The 24,053-nt window shown below is 36.8% G+C and overlaps 1 protein-coding gene across 3 annotated transcripts in view; it reads left to right on the top strand.

Annotated features, from left to right (window-relative positions):
- WDR37 (WD repeat domain 37) overlaps nt 1-24,053 on the top strand; it is a 45,224-nt gene that overhangs the window by 634 nt on the left and 20,537 nt on the right. The window contains exons 1-8 of one of the 3 annotated variants that reach the window (XM_071805306.1): nt 3,822-3,898; nt 4,689-4,720; nt 8,576-8,753; nt 12,559-12,655; nt 15,229-15,324; nt 15,493-15,557; nt 20,880-21,015; nt 22,411-22,482. In XM_071805306.1, coding sequence (XP_071661407.1) covers nt 8,616-8,753; nt 12,559-12,655; nt 15,229-15,324; nt 15,493-15,557; nt 20,880-21,015; nt 22,411-22,482 — 604 coding nt within the window. In that variant the 5' untranslated portion in view covers nt 3,822-3,898; nt 4,689-4,720; nt 8,576-8,615. Of the gene's footprint in view, nt 1-3,821; nt 3,899-4,688; nt 4,721-8,575; nt 8,754-12,558; nt 12,656-15,228; nt 15,325-15,492; nt 15,558-20,879; nt 21,016-22,410; nt 22,483-24,053 lie in introns of those variants that run through there. The other 2 variants (XM_065829897.2, XM_065829894.2) reach the window with 2 other exon arrangements.

Below are 24,053 nucleotides of genomic sequence, written 5' to 3'. Positions count from 1 at the left end.
GAGAGAACCCGGGGTGCCTGCTAAGGAGGCTCTGCTCACTAACTTTGTGTACTACTGCATACCCTGAGGACAGACCAATTGTAGGACCTCATTAGCTTCCAGGTTGAGTTTAGATTCTCTGACACACGCACAAATGGAGTAAAAGTGAAACGCCCAGGTGCCCTGAAGTTGGGGTACAAGTGCATGAGGAAGGGAAGTGCTGTTTGTGATGAGGTAGATCTGGCCTTTGGCAGCAGGATGACTTGGAAAGGCCTGAGATGGGTAAAAATAATGTATATGAAGAGCCATTTGCAGTATTTCTCTCTTTTCCTGGGCTAAATAGGTGAAAACAAATTGGAGGGAAGAAATAATGTGCTTAATGTGTTCAGAGGTTATGTTAGGTTATACTTGTAGAAGGAAATGAAATTGTGTTTATGCAAAGATGAGGAAAACTTATTCAAGTTAAGCCTTGAACCGTTGTTCAAGGACATCTTGGTGTTTGTGAGGAAAGAAAAACTTCTGCCTGTGTTTTTATCCCTCTTGTTACGTATTCTAGCTTATCAAAGTTTGTTTCATTATGGCATTTGAAAGTATGATTTCTGTAACAGTAATTCTTGGAATATTTATGTAAAGAACTGGTGGAACAGCTTCTTTGAAAGTGATTCAGTGTCACTGAGTACACCTTGAAATTATACAAACGTCTATTGTTCAGGCACCCATTTTGCAACATCTCAGCAGGATTGTTCTCCTTAAGCAAATTTTTGAAACTGTTTTCCAAGCAAGCCTACTGTTGGTGTTTCTTATGTGATGTTTTTGAAAGCGAGCTGGTAACCTCAAGAATATCCAAGTATGTTTTCCAATGAGTAGTTTACATTACATAAGATCTTGTGTGTGCATGTGTCAGCCCTAACGTGTCTTATTGTAATAACTTTAAATGTACCTTTGTGTGTTGTGGACACGGGCAATTATTTTAAGAAAAGCTTCCTGCACCAAATATTAGAATTTGAGGCAGAGGCCAGTGTAATGTGTATGTGTGGGGTTTTTTTTAATAGTGCCAGCTGTTTGTGTGTACGTTTGTCCCTAAACTAGGTTTATCATGTTAAATCTAAAGGTAGCTCTTTCTGCTGTCTCTCTAATATAGACATGGCCTTTCACTGTCTTTCTTCCAAATTTGGAACTTGTTTAAAGGATGCAGTCTCTTGTATGCACTGAAATGCTGGAGAGTGTTGGTACAGTCATGGGAGAAATACTGTGTGTTGGTAGTGTCTTAAAATAAGCTTACTTCTCACAAAATCCAGAAATTGCAAACCAGAACTAGTATGTGTTGTGTGGTATTGCATTTTATATGTTTGAGATAAGATTGGGATCATTTTATGTGATGGAGTTTTTAAGTCTTGGAACTAAGACTAGTAGCTTGTCTTGTGAGGTGAAGGCTGGGGTGAGGGGCTTGTTTTGGAGGCCACCGCTTCAGAAATCTGCAGAGAGGGTTTGTTAGTACTCCACACGTGACCACTGAGGAATGGACAGGAATCGGGATGGTTTCCTGACAAGCCAGGGTGATTTGTTATTTTCTCATCTTGGAATAATACCTACTGACTATTTTGAGATTTAGTGTTCTGAGACTGTAGAGCTGGGTACTTGCAGTGCTGTTACATGTACTCTTGGAAGATGTGGTGCTCTGTGGTAGCTGTATGAGGTAATGCTTCAAGAATGTCCTGTGCTAAGGATATTTATTGCTGCTTCAGAAAAGCTTGTAAAATTTATTATAGTTAATGTCAAAGTTACTTGCATTTGTTGATGGTTTGTGTCTTAAGCAGTAAAAGATTTTAATTTATTAGCAAGTAATATAGTCCCAAATGAAGGGCAATGATATTAGAGGTCACTCTGCATAAAAGCATAATAGGAATTTATCTAGTATATCAGTAACGAGTGCCAAAATATTGCTTGTTTAGAGTCTAGCACAATAAGATTCTGGCCTCTGTGGTGAGTACTTCCTTAAACAAATATCTGGTTAAACCGCCTTTGCTCTTTGACTTCCTTAGGATTCTTCACCCTCAGGTCTTGTATTTGCATACCTGTGCATGCATGCAGACTACTGCTAGGCTATGAGGGATTAGCTAATACAGGAATGGGAGCTGAAACAGCCAAGGAAATAGAGCAGCCTTCAAACACATTTTAGGTTTAAACCAGGAGTAAGTAGTTTAAACCGGTAGTTGAAGCAGCGAGCACAGGTGGCACAGATTGCAAAGGAAAGTCATACACTTTCAGGACATCAGCAGTTTCACTTAACAGGTCTTGGTCTGATGATTATTAGTGGACCCAGGCAGATTTCTTCTCTGTTCTAAACAGTAATAGAAAAATCCAAGTTTGATGATTACTATTTTTCTTTAATATTAGTTAAAACAAGTCTGTATGGTTGAGGGTAACATTTCTTGCCATAGTAGACTGTTTGGCAGGCTGGGTCTGCACTGCGTTTTGGTGTGATCGCAGCATTTGCTGACATAGTTGAATTAGCAAGATCAAAGCTTGCTGGCAGCAAAACAGGGCTGGCTTGCGCTTGGATGTTGATGTTAGAAGGCTGCTTAGCGTATATACTTACTAATTCGTTAAAGCTTATTATTGATTTCCAGCTGTATAACACACTTAAAATTAATTGGTGCAGCTTCTTTACTATGCTTTCTGTCAAAGGGAGGTTTGTTACATTTTCAGTGATGGATCCTTTCCCCTTTTATATTTTGAGGAACATCCAGTTTTGTTTGAAAGTATGCTGCGCTAAATTTAGAAAAAAAAAATGTTGTAATGCTTGAGTGGATTTCATAAGGTTTGGGCACACTTATCAGTGGTTGTAGCATCATCTGTGATGATCTGGAATGGTTCTGTTTCCTAAATATTTATCTTTAGCAAAACAACTAGTCTTACAAAGAAGTCTGATCTTTCTCAGGTGTGCTGTATTCTTGGAGCTTGCGTTGAGTTAATGGCACTTGAATGTAAAGCATCCTTGAAACTAATTGTTCACTGAAGACCTCAAAATGGAAGTTTTAATCCTTTAAATGTGATTTCTTTACATATTAATAAAGATTGTAGTGACAGACATTGATCCTTAAATTCCCTTAATTCATGAATAATGCTGTCAAACCAAGTTACATGTAATTAAGAACTTAATAATGGTGATCATTCTCCTCTCTCCTTTCCCTCCTCCCTTAAGTGGAACAAAACCCCATGTTAATTGGCATCTTTGTATCGTAAGGTTTTTAATGTTGCACAAGGCAATAATTAGTATTGTAAAAAACTTTTGTTTCTTATGTAGTATACACTGACATTTTTTTGCTAAACCATGTTTGAAAATGGGAGATGTGAGACTAAGAGATCTAAAAGTACACACAAATACAGTAAAATCATGGTCTCTGTGGGTTTTTTGTTGTTGTTGTTTTGTGGTTTTTTTTTTTTTTTTTTTTTTTAAACAATCATTTAAGTAAGTATTACTTTTGCTCAACTCTAAACAAAATGGAGCAGGGAGATCTTGTGTAAGAGCTGCTGCTGTAACTTCCTGATACTTTCCCGTAACAGTCTTCTGTGTTGTCTTGAATGAACAAAAAAGGAAATGCAATACTGTAGCCATTCTGTCTGTGCTCTGACACGTCTGAAAACAGATTTCTCTCCCTGGCTTCAGCAGCATGCATAGCCCAGGAATTCTTTCCTTTCAGCAGTCTGCTTATTCCTTATTCAAGAATAGAAGTAGGCAAGCTGTTTGCTGCACTGAATTTTTAAGTGTAGTAAGACCAGTGTGTGCAGTTTTATTTGATGCCATTTCTTTGTTGTAGCTGAATGAAACAGTAATTGCTTACACATTTGGTCTGTACTGTTACTCTGAGGAAATACTTCCTGTGGCTGATGATATGGTAACATCTGTTACAGAAAGGTAGGTAGCAGAACTTTAATTTAAGACACTATAAAATATGCTATGAGTTTAATTAAGCAGCATAACTTAAATACCAAAGTATCTTTGCATTCAGAAATCAGTCATCACCTATGGTCTAGATGTTTTCTAGGACATCTTTTTCTCCCTTCTGCTGATTGACTTTGTCAGAAATTCATTTGGTACCATTCTCTTGAGGCTTTGACAGGTCGTTGTGGGAAGAACACTGTGCAGATGTAGCATTTTCCAAATCAATTGATAGTTCAATGTGTCTCAAAAGTTCACTTTTTAATAGTACAGTGTTTGTCAGCTACCACCTGTAATTAATATAGTTCAGTAATACAAAATTATTTCACCCCTCCTTTTTTTTTTTTTCCTGTCAGAAAGTACTTTTGGTCGGCTTTTTTTACTCTTGATTGCTAATTTTTAGCTTTTGTGAATTCACCTTTATTTGGTTCAGGAAACAAGAGCCCCATACCCCTAGGTGATTTTTCATCCTACTTGTAATATTACTAAGCAGAAGGAAAGTGAATTTATCTTTTCAGAACCCATTTATAACACTCAAAAGTTATCATTGACTACATCTGTCTAACTATGTAATGGGTCATTTTGAAGCCTTTTTTTCTTGCTTAGGTTGGGATTTGGTGCTTAGCCTTGACTTGTGTTGATGTTTTCCCTCACCCCCCCTTCCTGTCCTTCTAAACTACAAACGTTTCAAAAAATGTGAAAGACTTTGACTGGTTTGTATACTACTGACTGTTTCACTAATCAATATTTAATATGGTTTTCATAGGATATGTAACATGACACTGATATTCTGGACAGGTAATTTTCATTGTTTGAAAACCTTACATAATAAGGGGAATCAGGTAACTGCTAGAAATGAGCACCTTATTTATTTATTTTTTTAGCATCATATTGCCAAGGATCTGTTTTATGAAATCTCCTCTTGAAAAACCTATTGCTTCTTACTGTTGCAATTAGCATCAAATTAGTTCTGAAATTGTCAAAATAAAGTTAATATTTAAAGGGACACTTTTTGAAAAAAACGAATTTCCATCCTGGTTGTAAAAACTTTAAGTATCGCTCCCTTACTGAAAGTGCGTAAGGCTATTTGGTGGAATTTAGAACAATATTCAAGGCAGCGAAGCTCGTCCCCTCCAGCTTCTCCTTCCCTGTACTCTGGAGGCACATGCCTGCTTGTCGGCTCTGTGGTTGCAGCGTATCCCTGGCTGTGTGCAGCCCCTCGCAGGCCTGGGGAGGGGGTGCATGTTTGCTCTCCCCAGAGCGATGCATGAGTGACGTGGTCATGCTGGTGCATGAGGAGACTGCAATTCCTGGCAATGGCACTGGCTGCAGGTGAAGTGCTGCTACCAAATAGATACCGGAATGAGGGGGTTTCTTACCTCCTCTTTTCTGTTTGCTTATGAGCTGGGAAAGTGGAAACTTCTGTGTAGTTAATGTGAGAATTTCACTGTGTAAAAATGTTATCTCATGCATATGACTGTGTCCCTTTAAATTCTACATAATAGAATGTATAGCTGCCAAATCTGTACATACTGATACTGAGTGGTGCAGTTGATTTGCTTGAGGGACAGGATGCCATCCAGAGGAACCTTGACAGACTTGAGGAAAGGGCCCATGCGAACCTTATGAAGCTCAGCAAGGTCAAGTGCAAGGTTGGGGCAATCCCCAATATCAGTTCAGACTGGGAGATGAAAGGATTGAGAAAAGTTTGGTAGTGGGGGTACTGGTGGATGAAAAATCAGATTATGAGGCAGCACTGTGCGCTTGGAGCCCAGAAAACCAATTGTATCCAGTAACCAATGGTACAAGACAGACACGGACCTTTTAAAGGAGGTCCAGGAGATGGCTACGAAAATGGTCTGAGGGCTGGAACAACTCTGCTATGAAGGACTGTGAGAGTTGGGGTTGTTCAACCTGGAAAAGGTAAGTCCCTGGGGAGACCTTATTACGACCTTTTAATACTCAAACGGGCTTATAAGAAAGATGTAGGGACTTTTTACCAGGGCCTCTAGTGACAGGCTTATAAGAAAGATGTAGGGACTTTTTACCAGGGCCACTAGTGACAGGAAAAGGGGTGATGGTTTTGAACTAAAGAGAGGAGATTCAGGTTAGACATGAGGAAGAAATTTTTACAGTGAGGCTCGTGAAACACTGACCCAGGTTGCCCAGAAAGGTGGTAGATGCCCCATCCCCGGAGACGTTCAAGGCCAGGCTGGACAGGGCTCTGAGCAGCCTGATCTAATTAAGATGTCCCTGCTCATTGCAGGGGGTTGGACGAGATGAACTTTGGAGGTCCCTTCCAAACTGAACCATTCTATGATTCCATGAAGCAATTCAGAAAAGGGTCTTTCTTGGTAAAGTCCTCTAAAACGAAAGAGCTTGTCAGCAGAGGGCAAATGGAAGTTAAGACAGTTAAAATAATGCCTGATATGGAGCAAATATAAACCATATTAACAGCTATGTGTATAGCTACAACTCAGGAACTATATCTAGCAGCAATTAGAAATGAGATTTTTTTTTTTTCACTTAGCTTAAGTGAAATAGTGTTAACTGATTTATATGATTATAGGTAACTGTATGTATGTATAGATATAAAACTGTTTAACACATCTGTGTGCATGCACACAGAGTTTGGTGCTTTGGACCTTAAAAAGTAAACCCACACAATGCAGAAGCCAGTAACTGAAAGGCACTGAAAAAGTGGTTCCCAAGGGAGATGGGAAGAAGAATGGAAGAGAGGAGAGCATACATGTGTTTGGGATCTGATCATATTTTGAAGAGAAACAGAAATGTGAGCACTGAGAACCTGTTTCTAACTGTTGACCATATGTCCAAGAACAGGGAGATACTTAGTGAAGCCCAGAAAATTGGCAATAAGTTGTTTATGGGATGGGCTTTCTATGGTAGGGGAATCTAGCCATGGTGAAAAATGAAATCCAGTCAAATAAGAAAGTACTTAATGGTAGTTCTAGATCTTCTTTCTTCTTTAATCTGTGAACATAGCTAATTAGTTACTACTGATTAATCACACATAAAAAGCTCTGATGGGATTAGGTACAAGGGAGGACTGTGCAGATTCCAGAGGAGATGAACAAAATCATTTCAGTGCAGTAGAAGATACTGGTGCAACCTGTTTTTTATTTTAGATTCACTATGGGATTTGTGTCAGGTTACTAATTTTTGTCAGAAGCTAATTAAAATACTAGTTTTTTCAGTGAGAAAATTTGAGGATGGATGGGCATCAAAACCTTGACTAAATCTGGTATGGTTTATGTATCTTTACATATTTTCATTTTGCGATATAAAAACCAAAGCAAATTTAAAGCTGTTTTTATTCGTGGTGCATACTGCGTTTTTAGTAAGCTATGCTTTTCCTTGGCTTTATGATATGTTAAAAAGCTGCAAATACCATGTTAAAACTGCCAAACTGGTTAATGTCTAGTTTTGTTAACAGCAACGGTGCTCATTCCTAGCTTGAGATCTAGTGTGTTGGCGGATCTTAAATTGGAACTGGTCTTGGGTTTGGTTTAAATTTTCTCTGATCAACTTATTTACAAGGAAGCTCAGTTGCCTTGTTAGCTTTGCCAACTCTGCTCTCCTATTTCTCTGCAGACTATTGCAGCTGTGTTAAGTTGTAATTGTTTCAGAAATCATTTATGCTGGAGAATGAATTTTTATTTTGTTCTCAATGTTCATGATTGGAGAATTTTGAGCAATCAATCCTCAGACATTTGAAATGTTTAACAACTGGTACCCTGTGAAACTAAAAATTTCTGTTGAATATCAGGTTTAATTAAAAAAAAATCCAGTAATTGTTTGTAAAAAAATAAGATTTTGACAGCTAAGAATATATTCTTCATGTTTTTGCAAGAAATCAGACATAATTTGATTTTTCTTAAACACAGGAAAGCAGTAGATCATGCATGGTAATATTAATTGGTGATACTGTCAGGTGTTTTTAAGGATATTGAAATGCATATTTGGCTTTAACAACCTGCTGAGGTTAAACCCAACAACCACCTGGTAGGTCAGGTGCACTTTCACTCTTCTCATCAGTTCTTGGGCACTTTTACTATCCAAGAAAGTTAAACCGTGAGCTGTCAAAAATGGTGGAAAGTAGCCCTCAGAACTTCTGTCATTAAAATTAATTTCTGCTTATGTGTAAACAAGCATATGTATTACATTTTGCATACTAACACAATGTTGCATAATAAGTTTTTAACCTGACAGTGTCCCTGAATTATCATGTCTGTTTGCTTTCATTTTCCAGCTGGGTTTTAATTTTGCATGCATTTCAGTGCAATATAGTTTCAGTGCATAATAGTTGTTTCCTGGAAGCATTTTGGGGCTCTCTCTGCTGGTGTTCTCCAAAATGGGCAAGGTAGTGGAATTTATTTTTCTTTTGTGGAGGTTTGTTGGTTAATGACTAAGTAATGCAGAAGTGATTTCACTTTATTTAAGTATATGCATATGTGGTTTTGAACTTAATGTTGGTTGAAGAATAGTTGCAATTACTAGGTATCCCTTCTCTTTAATGACACCCCAAACAACTCCAAAATTTAGTAGAACTAAATATTTCTATTCTGAGAAAAAAAATGTAAACCCCTGGTTAGTTTGGTAAAGCAATTTGTAATGTGTAATACTTGTCCTTAGTTTATCATAGGAGCCTCTGTGAAGCTGTGTTTTTGAAGTAATGCCAATAGAAAGTGGAAGTTGTGCATCTGCTCGCCAGGCAAAGCAGAAACGTAAATCACACAGTCTTTCAATCCGAAGAACCAACAGTTCTGAGCAAGAACGGGCAGGACTGCAGAGAGACATGTTGGAAGGGCAGGTAAGGGAACACGCTGCTGCTTGAGTAACTTCCTGAACTTTTCTGTGATGTGTTTTCTATGTGAAGAAATTAAATAGACTTAAGTAATGAAATATGTCCATTAAAGATGCAGGAACAGCAGACATTTTTGATTTTAAGTGTTAACTGCCTTTGGAGACTGTTGACATGGATGTTGACAGTGTTTCAGGTTGTATTCAGACCTGTGGAGTTTTTTGTTGGCTTTTATATATTCTTACATGAATGATAGAACCATGAAGAAATACAAAGTAACAGCTTATTTATTTTTCTGCACCTGTCCCCCACCTCTTGCAGTTGAGGACTGATTCTTGATGCTATAAGTTTAGATTTGTGGTAGTAGTAACCCAGGTATTCCTGGAATAATATCTGTCTTTCCTGAATAGATGGGAATATTTCTTATTATGACTCTGATAGGGAAAGTATTAGTGGGAATGCTGTTCTGCATTCCTTCCATAAAGTAAACAAACATCATCTGCTTGACAGAGGTGTGAACTAACTTAATTTTTGGTGTTTTTTTTTCTTTTAATAATTTGGCTCAAATGAAGATATGGTCTTCTGTACTTAAGGGAAAGAACAACAATCACAGACCTCTGTAATTTTCTGAAACTTGCCAGTCTGTGTAGTGAACACAGTCTGGAGCCATTTGGAGTACTTCACCTGACTGTATTGAGGTTAACTGTAGGTAAGGCTCCTATAGGAAGTGTTTGGAGTAGAGCTGTCAAAGATAAGCAAACAGCAGTTTGAAAGCTATTTGCTGTCAAATTGAATATGTAGTGTTAATGCAGGCCTGGCAAAGATGATGCAAAACTTGGTTTTTATCAGAGAGGTAGTTTGAAATACTAATGGTATTTGGCTATGAGAAAAATTCCTGAACTCTGCAGATACTCTGAAGGGAAAACCTTGTGTTTTCTCAGTGTTGTGACAATTTTTTTTTTTAATTGAATCTATTATTTGGTTAATTACAACATTAGTTTTCTGGGAACAAAGCCCAAGTTGTTGCTTTTAGTTGTTGCATTTGGACTTCTACAGCCTTCAGGGAAGGAGTGAAGGGCAGCTGAGAGGTTAAGGCATGATGTCACTTCTGTGGAGTAAACCAACATTTTTAGCTGGTTTTGTATTTCTTATCAAACTCTGTAAATGTATTATGCTGTAGTAGGTAAATGTTTTAAATGTTATGTGGAGCATCTTATTTAATTTTGCTGACCTTTAACCTCGAACAGCCAGTAGCAGTTTCTAACGAGTAGAGAGTATTAGTGCCCATTCACAGTGGAACCGTAAACCACATGAGATCTAGAAAAGTACTTTTGCAGATAAACAGATAACGTTATTATGCGATACTTTTATAAGCTAATTTAAATAATGCCAACTTTAAAGAGGGTGAAGGAAGTGGATGTGTTTTACTGTGCTGGTTACTTTATAACAGGTTTAGATTTGCTTGTGCTTTCGGACTCTGAGAAGTGGATTGAAAACCTTTCCTACATTTATTTTTCTCTTTGGAAAGTTGTAGGATAACTTAGTTTCATTAATAACCTTACTGTATGGAATTATTGGATAAATGAATTGGAAATATTTCTTCTAACTGCAATGTTTCTCTTAATAGTGTTTAATTTGTGTAGTATTCTTGTTTAATCAGTTTTGTTTCAAGATGGTTTTAATCTACATCTGTTCAATGTTCTGTTTGACTGTGAATGCATACACGAAAGTACTGTCTCATTGCAGAGACAGATGAAGATGCAGAAAGGAATATCCTGGGGGGACATAAGGAGCGTAGGACCACTTCTGTCAGCATCGTGCCTGTTTCAGCACAGTGCCGCAGCTCGAAGTAGCTGTGAAACTGGTGCAAAACTGAATCTAACAAAGCAGACGTGCTCTGTGTCATGGCTACTAGTGGTTTCTCTTGCTCTTCTCTTTAAAATCAGGAATAACTTAGAAAATCGGGATCATAATAGGCTTTTTTAATAGTTTCTGAAGACAATCATCTTGACTGTATGAAACAAACCCTGAGTCAAATTAAATACTGGTTGTTCAGATGCAAGCTTGGTGGAAGGCGCATGCTGCCCTCTGATGGCCAGTACGCACATGTTTCTTCCCAATTCACTTTATAGGAATGGAGCCAATTTCTTCTGATTTGGATTTGCTGGAACACTTAAGGGCAAAACAAGCTGTAATCATCCTTAAACTTGCATTGAATAGTGAAGTTCACTGACATTTAGGTGATATCCTGTGCTAATATTTGTTCTCCTATGCTAGTAATGCTGCTTCTGTACTTATAGACCTGAAATAGTGGTTAGTGCTCATAGCTGGTGATTTTGAGTTCTTGAAATTATATACTTTTGCTTTGTTTATCGAAAGAGATGTCGCTGATGCGCACATTCCCTGTGTATTTAATAGATGAACATCGATATATTGGTATTTCACTTCAAAATTTGGTAGCTTGTTTCCTTGTGTAGCTATTTCTCAGTTTTTGAATACAGCTGCATTATTTACAGGTTTGTGCAGTGATCTGATATTGTCTTACTGAATTCTGAGATGATAGGTTAGATATGCTACAAAGGTGTAGTTTAGCTTTTTCATTGTTAGGGTAAAGCTCAGTTAAGCAGAAGCTTTTCTTAAATTTTATAGCTGGCTACCTAGATAAATAATAAATGCAGTAAGTCAACCTTTATATTGTGGTCCACCAGCAACTGAATAGAACAAATTTAGTAGAATTTATTTACGTAGCAAGCAAGGATGATTCATCCTTTGCTCCTTCTAGTGAATTAACTGATTATACTTTTTAGACTAATGACGGTATTTTCTCCTCTCTGATTTTCCGTTTTTTTGTAGCATGCTGTACTTTAAGTTTTAAGATGTTTGTTAGTACTAGGTTCTCAGTATACTGTGGTAAGTTGTCTTCTGCTTTACCCACTGTCTGCTCAACAGGGCTTGATAACAGAAGTATGAATACAATGAGAACCTTGACTCCCAACAGAAATCAGTACTTGTTTTGAACATGGTATGCATTTGCTCAGGGAAAATACAGTGCTGATCTCTGGTTTATAGGCAGATGCATAAAATTTAAATAATTTACCAAGAGAAACTTGTGGTCAAGCTGTGTACTGAGCTCAGATCATAGAAACCCTGTGTTAGTGGTTTTATTGCATACTTGTTTTTGTTCCTCAGAATTGGTCTGTTGGTTATGCCGAAGTCAAAAAATTATCCCTCCTCTGAATTTGCTTCAAAACGCTTTCTGTGAATAGGAGATGCTTGAGTAATGTCTTGGGAAGGAAGGATTAGAAATTGCAGTTTCCTTCACTCTTAGGTGCGGTTAGTGACAAAAGTAGGTAAATGTTGAAAATATGTTTAAAAGGTTAGTTTGTCTCAAGCTTTGATAAGGTGCTTTGTGATGGTGACTTCCTAACCTAATGCATAGGCAACATCTGAAATATGTTGTCAACCAAAGGTATTCTTTCTTCTTGAACTGAAAGCACCTTGACATTACATTATACATTTTTTTACACCTTTTTTCTTAAGTGAATAGTACAGGTATCTTTACAGTTTATAATTTTTCTCTAGTGAAAACAAAAAACACCCACAGGTGATTTGGATTCTGTCCCTTGAAAGAGTATGTAAAATGAATAATTTTATGAGGTACAGGGCTTCTTGTTTTGTGTCCTACACTAGTAATAAGTTTTAATTTCCCTTATTGCTGGGAGATAGAGAACTGCTAAAATCAGTTTAAGATTGAAGGGTAACTACATAAAATACATGTAAAGAAAAATATAAATCCCAATATTTTGCCTCCTAGGATTCAAAACTACCATCTTCTGTCCGGAATACACTTCTTGAACTTTTTGGACAAATAGAACGGGAGTTCGAGAACCTGTATATTGAAAATTTGGAACGTGAGTATCTATTTTTTTCTAGTAATGTATGAATTATTTGGATTTAGGGTGTAGTAGCACTAATTGAGACACCTTGGACACTGTAGTATAATTAGTGTAGCTTTTCTGTGAGGAGTTAAATAATTGTTTTGGACTTGTAGGCAAAGATGGGATTTGTACCTTTTTGGAAAAATCACTTTCTTAGCTCTTTGACGCAGGTAGTGGGAGCTGATGTGTGTCATGCTCCTTGACTCTTAGACAAAGATAATGAAGTGACTGTCTCCTCATCATTGTAGGCTCTGGTGTATACTGTGCTAATCTGGCAGTAACTTTATTCAGCCTTTGACCCTTGTGGCTCTGTTGTATATTTGCAGGCTTAATTTTAGTGACATAATTCTAGTAAATAAAATTGGAAAAGTCTCTTTCTTGATAAAATTTAAAATGTGTTATTTCTGGATCATACTATTTAGTGCATTGCTTAACCAGCATCCGCAACTGTTCATGAATTTTGAAGTCAAACACTAAGATAAAAATTCCTGGTGTTATCTGCAAAAAATGTTATTTCTTTAATGACAGTGCAGTCATATGGTAATGTAAGTGATCCAGGGCAATGGAAGAAGATCCAAAGTAGGTAACAGAGGCAGTCACACAGTAGAGCCTCTGCTCAGTTTTGCTTGCTGGATTTTGGAAGCTGTGTTGCATGGTTTGACTTCTGAATTCTGGAATCTGTCTGGTTTGGCTCCAGGTCAAAATTGTTTTCCACACCTAATCTGTTCCCACAGTTAAACCAAACACTCATGTTAAAAAATGTTCTCATTTGCTTTTTGAAAACGTGCTGGTTTTTTATTCTCTTAAGACCTGAGATGGTGTTGGTTAAAGGCTATGATCAACACTACACTTTTTTAGTGACAATTTGCACAACTGATTTCTCAGCCTCTTGCGGAGAAGTTGACTGGTAGCCAGAAACATAGGGGAACCTCTTCTCCCACCAAACTTTTAAAATGTTTGTTAGAAAACAGATGGTGAATTTGTCTGTACCCTCCGGAGTATGATTATTTTCCTTACATTCCATTTTTGTTTCTTCTGCATTTTCCGTCTTCACCTCACAGTTCTAGTTCACTTCTGGCCTTTGTGATCTCTTTTCACCCCCCCCGACAGTTTCTAAGTTTTGCTCTTCTGATGCTCAGTCTGTTATTTTCTTGTTTTTGGTCTAATTGCTACATCAGTGTTGCTGTTTTGGTATGTAGAGAATCTCAGGTTTTTCCTCTGTGGCTTTTCATGTGCTTGCTTTCCCTTATTACAACTTATTTCTCGTTTCTTTCTTTTCTTATCCTTTCCAGGCTTCAGTCTTAATCATTTCAGGCAATTCTTATATCTACCTGGTGTTTGTTTCAGTCATCTGTTACTACAAGCCTGTCTCGTTGTTTACTTCTCTTTCACATTGTCTGTGTTTTAAAGAAGTTCAGGTTTATATAAAGGGAAGGCAGGAAAGAGAATCTTGCTTTGCTTATTTCAAGCACTTGGATGTGGTATGGAAGCATAAACTGACTTTTCTAGTTGTTAGAACTGAGACTTCAGTGAATTTCTCAGAAATGGCAGGAATCATACTCCTGATGGCTTGTGTTCTCCCACATTTCAAAGCCTGGGAGTGAATGACTTGTTTTTAAAGAAGTCCTAAGATTTTGTGGGAAGACAGACCTAGAATTATTCTCAAGAACAGTGAAAAACTGCATGATTAAAGCAGTTAAATCAACAAGATTTTACCTGAGGAGAACACTTAAAGAATATCAGTCCGGATTTTGAGAAAAAGCTATAAGCCACTGAAAATCTTTTTTATAAAATGAAGCTGAGTAACTTTAAACGAGCCCAATCATGGGAAATTATTTGAGAGTTCCTGATTTGGTTTAGCTATGCTGTCACTCTGTCTTGTGTTGAAATGACACTGAAGGGAGTTATAAATAACTGACAGAAAAGCGTATTCCTGTTACGAAGAGATGCTTTGTCTGTTGTGCAATGAAAAGAATTTAATTGTATTTAGTGTTTCTGAAACACTTGAATGTAAAATGTTTATGTCATTCTACAATTTGTAACCTATTTCAAAGTGTAAAAAATATACACATTTGCTGCATTACTTTTCTTACTGAAACTCTAATGATAGACAAGCATTTGGGGAGAATGCTATTTTGTGATTAATCTTTGTAAAGAAGTGACATACTAATTCTGTGGCTGAAATATTTATGATGCTCTCAGTTTTCTGTCTTCTATCAGATTTAAGTCAATACAGATGTGCTATGTATTTCATAGAAGCTGTTTTGTTAATCCTTAGCCACATGTATTAGTACAAGTAATAGTAATTAGAAATTGCTAATACTTTCCTTGTAATCTGGATCAAGGTTAATCTCTGGAAAATAGAGCATGAGTCTTGGTTTATGTCTTGGTGCAACTTGCTTTTGTAAAATCACAGCTGATCTCTTCTCCTGTCCTTAGCATAAAATAGATTACTTATTGACTGGAGCAGTTGTTAAATAAGATGTTAATGGTGTTGGTAATGATACTCAGTTTTTTGTATTAATGTGAAATTTTTTTATTGTTAGTTCGTAGAGAGATTGATACACTGAATGAGCGTTTAGCAGGTGAAGGACAGACAATTGATGGAGCTGAACTGAGCAAAGGACAGCTGAAAACAAAAGGTAAGAGAACCACAAAGAATCCTAAACTAGTATTTTTGAATTTACCTTTTTTGTACTTTGCTGGCCAAAACTTGGAATCTTGTTGAAGGAAATTAATACCAGTTACTTATACAAATAAGCTAATGCTGTATTTGAAATATCTTCTTTTGAACTTATTTGTCTCAACAGCCAGTCATAGTACCAGTCAGCTTTCTCAGAAATTAAAGACAACTTACAAGGCATCTACGAGCAAGGTATGAGACAAATTAAACCACTACTCATCCATGTGTACTCGTGAGACTAACATAGCTGTTTTTACGTTGTAAATTGTGGTTTCTTTAAGCTGAGTAGTGCCGTTCTTTACGTAAACCTGCCTCATGAGGAACAGTATCTTTATCTTGAATTCATCAATTACCCATTACTTCAACCACGCTATATGCCATTTTACAATAATTGCTCACCTTTTTTAAAGAATGAGTGTTGGAGGGGAGAGAGTGTGTGCACATGCGTGTGTGGGATTACTCTTGTGGAAAGAACTAAAAACTCCCTCTATTTAATGAGGGAAATAGAGAGTCTAATAGGTAGTGAGTTTCTGAGTAAAGATTTGAGTATTGCAGTTGAAATGGGGATTTAAGTAGGCATCTATATGGGTACTATTATAGGTTTTTGTTTTTTTTTTTTTTTTTTAGGTATGAGACTACAAGGGTTTGTTTATGTTGCAAGCCTTGCAAATTATTAATAGTAGCTAGTGGTCTTTTTTTGCCTGGTCTTTTAGCATAGTTACCCTTTCTAATGTTTTTCGTTTTCTGCATCTGTAGCTGTCTGGTATTTTGTTTCTGTCTTTCTTTCTCCCTTTTTAGTTTTCATAGAGACTTTACCTGCTGCTGTTTTTTGCCTTATCTCAGGGTCACTTAGTTTAAGGGTGAATGAAATGTGAGGAAATCACAGTGAGGTCTGGTATGTGAACCGAGTGTGTAAGAAGCTCTGCAGTGACCCGCATTGTAGGCTGATGTGTGGTTATGGAATGACTGGAGGTGTCACAGAAATACCATCTGTTAAGTAGTCAGAAAGTTTGAGAGTAAGAATAGTGTGGTGAAATAGATCTAAGTTACTGTGTTTTATTTGGTATCCTTTTTATTTTATTGTTTCTCAAACTTTCTTTTTCGTTCTTGCCAATCTGATGCACAGAGGTGCTGCCTTTTTTCTTATGGATTAATAACTTAAAAATTCTTTGAGCTCACTTAAATAGGGACAACATTATATTAATAGGGACAATATAGTATTAATATGCCTACTTTGTAGTTATGATACTTTTTCTAGTGTAGTGTGGTATTTTGTTGTTTTGTTTTTTAGATACTGGTGATAAATGCTTATTTTCTTTTATGATACTTGCTTGCAGTGTAGCACTCATGTTCTTTCCCAGGCAAGGCAGGTGGAGCTCGCAGCTTCAGAGTGGGAAGCTGGGAAGTGGGGTGGAGACTTCTGGGTAACTAATTTGCTTCCTGGAATTCCGATAGGCATGCACAGCAGAATAGTCATGAGTAGTGGAACATGAAGAATTTAATACCTTATTACAGATGTCATAGATATCTATTATATTGATAACCATCAGATGTTTGAATGTACTGAAATATTTCCTCCTGCAACTTTGAGTCAGAATTTCCTGGGGAGTAGAGAGGAGAGCTGAGGGAAACAATCAAGTTGAGGACATCTCTGCCCAGTGCGTTCTTTGAAACCTTTAGCACCTCGTGGGAATGGCTTTGTTTCAACCGCTTCTTCCTTCCTACACAGGAGAGTCAAAGCTGTAACCTTGACCCACAAAGAGACTATAGCCAAAATTCGAGAAAGATCATAACTAAGTTTCTAACAAATGATGATCTCTCTCTCCATGTCCCGACTGGATGCAGGTGGAGCTTCCTAAGATCCTGTCTGGGGAAATGACATTAGAAGAGTTTTAAGAATTCAGCGGCTTTGGAATTCATATGTCTATATTTTGTATGATCATGGAATGGACAATGCTTGTCACCAAGAGTTCCAAACTCAGTGGGATAGTGGATCACAAGTTTTCTGCCCATCCTTTATACTGTTGCTGTATGTGTATTTTAAAACTTGTCAGAAGCCTTTTTTTTTTAAAAAAAAAAAATTTCTTCCCTGTGAGTAATTAAAAGAGACTTAGTTTTATGAACCAATTGTTTTGTGTAATTGCCCAGAATTACATTTTTCTGATTTCAACCTATAAAGAGTTGAGGTTTGTTCTGAAAAGAGCTTTCCCTATTTGTTTGTTTTAATGAAAAAGCTGATCCTTGACTTCAGTATTGGTAAAACATGCTAAGACTAAAGCAATCTGTTCTTTTTTCTTGGGGAAAATGCTGAGGTGAGCATGCCAATTTTGAGTCCTTCATAGAAAATTCCCCTACCCAGCCATTTTTCATCCCTTACCTGAGTTAGGAGTCTGAATATTAATTGGCAAAACTCATATTAGAAAAGGATGCTTTTAGCAGTAGGCTTATCCACCAGTGCCCAAATAATGAAGACACAGGGTAGATTTAGTGCTTGGTACTCTAAAAATAGGTTTTTGTGTATGTTAATGGACAAGATCCTGTAATTTAACTGGAATTGTTTTAGATACAGGAATTGCTGTGTGAAATTCATGTTTTGATGTTAACAAGATGTTGTTGCTGATGTTAACAGTCCCTGACCACGGCAGTTGTTAAGACATCAGGAAAACATTAACAGTTTATGCAGAATCCTAAAATAAACTGGAAAGCTACAACTCACTCCATCATAAAGTAACTTCCAGGATCTCTGATTCTTTTGGATCAGGAAAAGGATTCTCAAAGGAAGGTATTTCTTCACCCAGCAGCTGAAAGGAATAAAACTTTTTGGAAGATGTTTTTTACCTCACTGCTTAATATTGCTCCACAGGACATTCTGCTCATCAGTCACAGTGTAATGCTGCTGGACTGGTCCTGAGTTGTCCAAGTTTTCACGCTTGTTTCTCATGTATCCTGTCTCCTTAAGAGACATTTTTATAGGGTGTTTCAGTTTGTTTATCATACAATTGCTTCAATTTGTATTCAGTTTTCAATTGTTTACATGGTAAACAATTGCTTTTGTGGTGTTTCAATTTGCAATTTTCAGTTATTTACATGGCAAACATTCTACAGAAATTGCTGTGTAGAGTCATAGAATTGTTTTGGTTGGAAAAGACCTTTGAGATCATTGAATCCAACCATTAGCCTAATACTGCCAAGTCCACCTCTAAACCATGTCCCTAAGAAGCTCATCTGCACATCTTTTAAACACCTCCAGGGATGGTGACTCCAGCAGTTCCCTGGGCAGCCTGTTCCAATGCCCGACAACGCTTCTCAGAGAGAGTATAGCAATTTAAGAAAGAGGACAGACAAAGCTGAAATGCACTCAAGATACGATTGCTCACTTATTGTGTCGGTTTATGATAATCTGAGACCTGCTGAAGTTACTTTTAAAAACTTTCTGCAGTGCAAAGGCCTTTTTTTAGCAAGTTGCATGTTATGCAAGTATTTAATTTCCTTTCTTGGAAAACTGTTTATATATGATTAAGGAACCAAGAAGTAATTCAGGCAATACTAACTTAGTTTATCCGATTTCTGGTATGTGAAGTGAGGGATAGCAAAAAAAAAAAAGAAGAAAGAAAAATAAATGTGTGGAAAAAGTGTGTGTTAAATATCTATATCTGGATATTTGGTGTTAGAGAGTGTTCTTGAACTCTTCTTCCTTGTTTTCAATTTGAGACTAATATTCCAAAAGGAGTTTTAGAGCCTCGCCATTAAATGATCAATAAAACAACTGTCCAGCAGTTTTGGAAAATCTGTGCTTGTTGATGAGTAGAAGATAGTTTGTCCTAGAAAACTGTTGCATGAGGATTTGACTGAGCATTAGAAAGACAGAATGCAAGCAGAATTCAGATGTGGGGTTGAGAGTTCAAAGAATTCAAGTTTTGAATTTGAACTGAGTGGTATGTTAGTCCTGTTTGCTTAATTCTGCGGTTCCACTTCTCATACATGACACCATTTAGTTTAAGGACTATATTCAATATGAAAGTTGTGTCTGTAGGGTCGTATTCAAGCTCTAGGAAACTCTGCAGTGCAGTTGAACTAATCATCTTACCATTAACCCATTTTTCTCTTCAGTGCATCCTGAACGATCGTTCCTTCTGCTGTGAAACAGTGATGTGTATTAGCTGTTAATTTGGAATTCAAGCAAAACATGATCATTTAATCATTGGAAACCTGACATACTTGGCATTTGGAATGTTCTTGCAGATATTCTTTAACTTTTGAAGACCTTTTGGGAATTAATTTGCTTCAATGACATACTTAAGACCTTATTTTTTGATTCCAAACCTTAGTTTATTGTATCTGAAGTGTAGGCTTAATTTTTTAACTTTTACTAAGCTGTAGATGAGTCTTAATGTAATTTGTTTTGAAGCATTTAAAGGTTTTGACTTAACTGGTCAGATAGAAATCTGCCAATAATTGTATACAGAGGAAGGCACAGATGAACGGAAGTCTTCTTGTTTTGGTTTTAACAAAACAGATAGTCTCTCTCAGAGAACTATTATGAGCTTCAAGACTCATCGGGTAAAAATAGGGTATTTTTAACAGTGGTTTTGCTTTTTTAAGTCATCTTTCACCAGTCTTGATTTCATTTGTCTCTGATAGTGCTCCAGCAAGACAAATAATCTTTTAAATCTTTTTTTTTTTTTTTTTTTTGAGTATTACACTTCCTTTTCATTGGAAAATGTAGAATTTCAAGAATTTGTTTTCTTTCTGTAGATACTGAGTGTTTGCAGCCTTCCTGTGCTACAGTACCTTGTAGTTTTACCATTTTTGCTAGATTTTTTCTTTCATTTAATAAGTCTTCTGTTTTCCCCAAATAGCCTTGACTTTGAGGGAATGTACTTATCAAATGTTTAGATGAATTTGACGTATCTTTTAACAAATAAAAACCTTATTACACAAATAAAATGTCATGTGCTCTCAGGTTGATGTTTGATATGATTAGTTTTGTGCAGTTTTGAAGAACAGCAGTGAGCATTTGAAATGGGAATGTTTCTAGGTTTTACTAGGATTATGTACTAAGTACATTTTTTTTTTAAAGACGTTACTCTGGATAATATGGGCTGTCTTTAAGGTATCAGATATACTTGTTTGGGAATAGGTGAGGAAAGTTTTGGTGGTGTGTTTTTTTTTTAATCCTGATAATCCTTTACCCAAACCGAATGGCAAGTGCACACTGCTTTTGTACAACTCATTACTCCATTGAGATGGTGTTATTGTAGTATAGAATAGTTTACCTTGTGTTCTGTATAAAGGTGGGTGTTATTAAAAAAGAAAATAAAGAAAAAACCACAAGAGGTATGTTTGTATCCAGACTTACTTTCCTATCATCAAATGTCAAATTTTTGACAATAGTGAACTGTCAGAACACTGAAGAATTATTATGAGGAAGTTAGTATCTATTTGTATTTATGAGGTAATTACTTAATCTTGGGTCAATGTGGAAAAAAAATGTTGGTCTTTCTGCTATTTCAGATTGTATCCAGTTTTAAAACTACAACATCAAGGGCAATCTGTCAACTGGTAAAGGAATACGTTGGCCACAGGGATGGTATTTGGGATATCAGTGTTGCGAGAACTCAACCAGTGGTGCTGGGAACTGCATCTGCTGGTAACATTTTTGTCTTGCTTGAATCTTGAGATAATTGTGGTTTAATTTCTAAGCTAAAGCAAATGTAGATCAAAAGCATACTCGGATGCTTAGCTCCGCACTGAAAAAGTCAATTTAAAGAAGTTCAGTAACTGAAAAAATCTTAAATTGGAGTTACTTTGAAATGCATTTAACCTGTAAAAGGTTCAGTCATCTTTGTTGAACTTCCATCATGTGTGTGGCAGTTAATGTCCATGCGGGTCACGCTCTTCCTGGTGTCATTTTGAGCCTGTTGGAGGGTGTAAGTGGGTGGGGTGTGGAGCCGCTGATCGGAGAGGTCTCGCACAGAGATCCCCGCAGACTTTCTGCTGTAGTATGGTTCAGCCTTTGTTTTATAGAAGCCTTGTTCTTAATCATAGGTTGCATATTCTTTTATTCTTACATTCATGTGACTTTTGCCTAAGGATCTAGGGGCAATTCAATATCTTAAAATCTCAATTTTCAGATCTTACGTACCTTACTGGATTCCTTCCTCTCTACTTAAGAGAGGAAACAGGTACTAATGAATAATTCACGGAATCTGCTATGGTCCAAAAATTGACCTGGAATCTTGAGTGGATTTGTCAAATTATTGGGTAAATAAGGCATAACCAGTTAGAATTGATCAGTTTGAAGTGACAGTCTTTTGAAACTGGAACAGAATCTGAAGATCCTTACAGGGCATAAACATTATGGACCAGATGTCTCTGCTTCCTAAATGGAACTCTTATAATTTTTGTGTCCACTGAGAGACGCATATTGTCTGTGGGGGATGTCTTGTCTTTGTCCAGATTTAACTTGCAAACAGCCATTCTCTCATTCAGCATTTAAGTTCTCCTCACTTAAAAATACTGATATGAATTATTTATTTTGGGGCGTGTGGGGTAAAGGAGTGGCATGACAGGAATTTAGTTTTTAAGTAAGTTTCTATAGCACTCTGCAGTGACCAAATGCATCTATGCAGCAAGCAAATAGTTTTAGAACTCTTGCTCTTGGTGACTGCCTGACCTTCAAACTGAATGCTTTCTGTGTTCCTTCTGAATCTCATGATACACAGCTGGAGCATTATACATAACTATATAACTAAGTTAGGAAAAATATCAAAAGTAGAATTTGCCTTATAATGCTTACTGCAAATTAATCTGATTGGGACAGCATGTTTACTTTTGTTGGGGTTATGTGTATTAACTTACAATGATAGGAATTTTTTATGTATTATATGTAAGGTAATGATCAAGATGAGTTAGTCTGTTCCGCATTTGAAGTCTATTTCATATGGTACGCTGTACACTTGAAGACAACTTGTTTGTTGAATTGGTTGAAAGTGAAAACTGTGTGTTTATAACAATATTTACAGGTACTTTTTACTCTTTGTAGATCACACGGCTTTGCTGTGGAGCATAGAAACAGGGAAGTGCGTTACCAAGTATGTAGGGCATGTTGGATCAGGTAAGATCAGGGCATGTTGTGAAAACTGGGAACAGAGTGTGTTTGGGAGGGGGAAATGTGTTTCGACAACTGCAGAAATCTTTATTGTGGCTTCATTTATAGGTTTGCCAACGCCTTTAACAAGTCAATTGTGAAGTTCCATTAATAATCTTAGAAAGAATGTTTCATACTATGATTCTTTCTTACGGACGTGTATTGAGACAGTTCTGTAAATGTTAAATGAATAAACAAGTCCATATAAAGAAATCTAGAGGCGCAGTTACGACACTCGGAAGTTAAATATCAGAACTCATCGAGGTCTCGTGCATATGCAGAACAAGAGAAGCTTATATCGTCAGAAAATGGCTGTTCTTCAGGATTAGTGTTATGTTTGGGATACAAGATGCAGATGCTGGGTGACCATCTATTTGCACTTTGTTTAATATGCTATGCCATATATAATTTGTTGCACAATATTAAAATCTTGTTCTGAAGACAATTAATTCAATGTAGACATTTATCTTCCTCTATATCAGTACGAATCTTTCAGAAACAGTGTTTTTAAACCCCTCCTTGGATGGAGAGGTGAAACTCAGTAAGTGGTTTTGGTGTTAATCTGAATTTTTGGTGTCCAATTCAACAAGCACCTGATTAGCCCCCTTCTGTTTCATGACAGGTTACGATATAGGGTTTTATAGACCAGAGGTGGAGAGGTTTTTCGTATTGTGTCTTTAGCTTGCTATTGAGAGTTGAGCAGTCTGAGCAGCCATACCCTGGGCTGTAGAGTCATGGACCCAGCAAATGAGGAACGCAATTATTGACCTGATATGTTTGGTTAAGTAATTCAGTGAGCGCATCACATGAACTTTGTGGCAAAGATACAAATAGAATTAAGTTCTGCAGAGAGTGGTCAGCTGCTTCAGCCATGAGTTCTACTTTTCTTTTCCCCCTGCTATGTGACTTGTAGCTTTTGCAGCACAAAGATAGGTGCATAGGAACAACAGGTAACACTCATTTGTTCAGATATTTTAGGTTGCTTGCTGCATGGAGGGGGTATATTTAGCCTCCATAAAGTCATGTTTGAAAACTCCAGTCACTTGTATTTTCATGCTGATAGGTGTGTGTGTGTATGGTGTTTATTGATTGTTTTTGGTTTTTTTAAATTGTTATTTGGGTAACCATGTAAATAAAAAAGCCCTAACTTGTATTTAAACAGTTGTGTGTAAACTAAGTTGAAAACGTTACATAAAATGTTTATACACTATAATCCATAAAAATAATACATTTTCTATAAATGATGTAAAAGTTAATGTATTTTTAATTTCATAAAACTTGTTTACATTTGACAGTTGATTTGAAATAGAGCAAAGATGTTGGGTGCCAGCAATTGGTGCACCGTTGGGTTAGTTGAGTGGGAACAATTTAAGGAGTATCTTTTTAGATTCCTTACGTGGCACTCTCTTGAAAACATGCACATCTATTTTAGTTGTATGATCGATGGAAATGATTTCTAAGCTCTTTCTTGAAGAGAAGCTTATGGATTTTGCAAATGAAAGTGCTCAGTAATCAAAACTAATTGAATCTTAGTCACC

This window comes from Patagioenas fasciata, chromosome 2 (genome assembly GCF_037038585.1).
Source record: "Patagioenas fasciata isolate bPatFas1 chromosome 2, bPatFas1.hap1, whole genome shotgun sequence".
In the NCBI taxonomy this organism is placed as follows: domain Eukaryota; kingdom Metazoa; phylum Chordata; class Aves; order Columbiformes; family Columbidae; genus Patagioenas; species Patagioenas fasciata.
This window is presented reverse-complemented; position numbering and strand designations above follow the sequence as displayed.